The sequence below is a fragment of the Peromyscus californicus genome, unplaced genomic scaffold (assembly GCF_007827085.1).
Source record: "Peromyscus californicus insignis strain IS unplaced genomic scaffold, ASM782708v3 Scaffold_19__1_contigs__length_69161282, whole genome shotgun sequence".
NCBI lineage: Eukaryota > Metazoa > Chordata > Mammalia > Rodentia > Cricetidae > Peromyscus > Peromyscus californicus.
This window is the reverse complement of record NW_026294491.1, coordinates 65,834,432-65,837,067: the sequence shown is the minus strand read 5'-3', so window position 1 is coordinate 65,837,067 and position 2,636 is coordinate 65,834,432. Positions and strand designations below refer to the sequence as shown.

Genomic DNA, 2,636 nt, shown 5'->3' with positions numbered 1-2,636 from the left:
TTGGAGGTATTTCTTCATGGTCTATTTTATGGAATAAAAAATGGTGCTGGTTCTTTGGAAGTCTGGTAGAACTGTACATTAAATACATATGGCCCTAGGCTTTTTTTTTAATTTAGAAAAAAAAATTTTTAAATATTTTTATTTTATAATTAATTTAATTTTACATATTAGCCACAGACTCCCCTGTCCTCCCTCCTCCCACCCCCAGTCTTCCTCCCAATTCACACACCCCCCAATTCCCACCTCCTCCAAGGCAAGGTCTCCCCTGAGGAGTCAGCCCAGCCTGGTAGATTCAGTTGAGGCAGGTCCAGTCTCCTCCTCCCTGCACCAAGGCTGAGCAAAGGTTCCAAAAAGCCAGCTCATGCTCCACGGACAGGTCCTGGTCCCACTGCCTGGGGGCCTCCTAAACAGTTCCTTCTTTTATTTCATTGGATGTTTTCCAGTTCAATCTGTTAGTAAGTGTCTTTTAACTGGGGAACTGACACCATTAATAATGAGAGTTATTACTGAACAATCTATTTATTCCTGTCATTTTGTTGCTTTTCATGGTGTTTTATTATACCTTTTTTGATTAAATGTTCTGGAATTGGTTATTTCTCTGCTCTCTTGGGTGTGTTTAACCTTCTCTTCAGAACTAAGCATTTCCTGCAGTGGATGAGGCTGTCTGCAGCTTGTCTCAAGCAGGAAATGCTTGGTCTCTTGTATGTCTTAAGTTTCCATGAGATCTAGGCTGAAATGGGAGGGAGGATGAACACTTGGTATACTGTGTGACTACTGTTATGGCTGATCTTCACTCTCAACTTGGTAGGGTTTAGAATCACCATGGAAACATCCCTAGGTTTGTCTATGAGGAAGTTTAACAAGGGAAGGAAAAGCCACCCTTATTGTGGGTGGCTCTATCCCATGGGCTGGTGTCCTGGAATGGCTGAAAAAAAAGGGCAGTAATGACGTCTGGTTAGTTTCACTCAGAGGAGCATTTCTCCAAATTACTTCTCTATGTGCCCTTTCCTGCACTGCATGTTTATTAATATTCAAAGAAAGCAGGATTCCTCATAACACAGTGTGGGAAATGCTCACCCAAGAGGTCTGTATCCCCCCTGAATCACCTAACCCTTTAAATTACAGCTTTCAGCCCCAACCAGTCAAAATGTTCTAGAGAGGATGGAGGAGGCCGGTCCTATTCTCTCAAGCATAGAAGATGTACCAGAGGAAACTTCATTTTCGTTTTCTGTGGCCTTAGCTAGCGTTTCCAGGGACACTCATCCTGAATGACCTCAATGCCCTACCTGAGAGGATTGTCCACACTGCCAGACTAAGAAGTCACTGCTGATACACACAGCCAGTTCTAACATCCTTAGCTACTTTAGGAATTTGAAGTAAGTGCTGCTCACAAATTAAATTCTTCCTTAGCAGGCCAGTGAAATAGCTCAACGATTCAAAGTTCTGCCTTGTAAGCCTGAGGACATGAGGTCAGTCCCTGGATTCCACAGAGGGAGAGAATCAAGTCCCGAAAGCTGTCCTCCAAGCTGGCATACACGATACGACGGTGCGTGCTGTATCGCCCCTCCACCCCTTACTTATGAACACACAATAAAAAAAATTCTCCCTTAGAGTTATAAAAAATTGTAAGAGCACAAAAAGAGAGCAGCATTCAATTAAGAAAATGCAAGATAAATCTTAAAGGCAAAACTGTAATATTCTAGGTGTCCTGAAGATAACTCGAGGAACAGCTGCCCTGAGGAAGGTAACCACCACCCAGTAGTGTTGAATATGGGAGCACCTGCCCTTGATGGGATTCCAAACTCATCTTCCAAAACATTGAATTCATTACTTTACTGGGTTGAGGAGAAAGTGGAAACAAAATAAATCAATGACTAGTTCCAAGACAGGATAAAAAGGGTTTGTTTGTTTGGTTTAATCACATAAATGTAAGACACAGAGCATCCATGAGAAGTTGGTTCAGATTCAGTTTTTAGGAAGTTCATGTTTAATCTGAGGAAAGAGTCTCTGAACCCTGCTTTCTAACACAACAATACAATATGAAACTTGTGTGTGTGTGTGTGTGTGTGTGTGTGTGTGTGTGTGTGTGTGTGTGTGTGTAGCCTTACTTAGTTGTTCTTGGCTGTCTTGGAACTTGCTCTGGAAGCCAGGCTAGCCTCGAACTCACAGAGATCCATCCACCTGCTCTGTCTCCTGAGTACTGGGATTAAAGGTGTGCGCCACCACCGCCTGGCTAACATGAAACTTTTTCAAGGACAACAAAGTGAGAGGAGACACTCTTCCAGCATAAGCACATGATGCGTGAGACAGGAAAGAACAGATCAGCAAAAGCTGTTGCTTACATCTGGTGTGGTACCCTAAAACACCCTCCTCCCCAGGAACAGGACAAACAGGACTTACCATGTCATAAGTTGTTACAATCTTCTTCAGAACCTCAGGCACAATGGCCTGCAGCTCCATGGTAGGGTAGGGCTCACTAAGATTCAAGACCACCAGGGGGGTGTTGTCGGGCCCCAGGAATCGAGGTGACACAGCCAGCATGCACTGCATGAGGTTAGCCACCGAGGAGAGGCCACACAACTCCTTGAATGATACCACTGCATTCTGCAAAACAGAAAAGAGCCTTCTGGGTCATT

The 2,636-nt window shown here is 43.9% G+C and overlaps 1 protein-coding gene across 1 annotated transcript in view; it reads right to left on the bottom strand.

Annotated features, from left to right (window-relative positions):
- Positions 1 to 2,636, bottom strand: part of Plcl2 (phospholipase C like 2) — a 191,592-nt gene that overhangs the window by 79,283 nt on the left and 109,673 nt on the right. Inside the window, exon 3 of the mRNA XM_052745608.1 lies at positions 2,401 to 2,604. Within this exon, the coding sequence (XP_052601568.1) occupies positions 2,401 to 2,604 (204 nt within the window). The remainder of the gene's footprint in view (positions 1 to 2,400; positions 2,605 to 2,636) is intronic.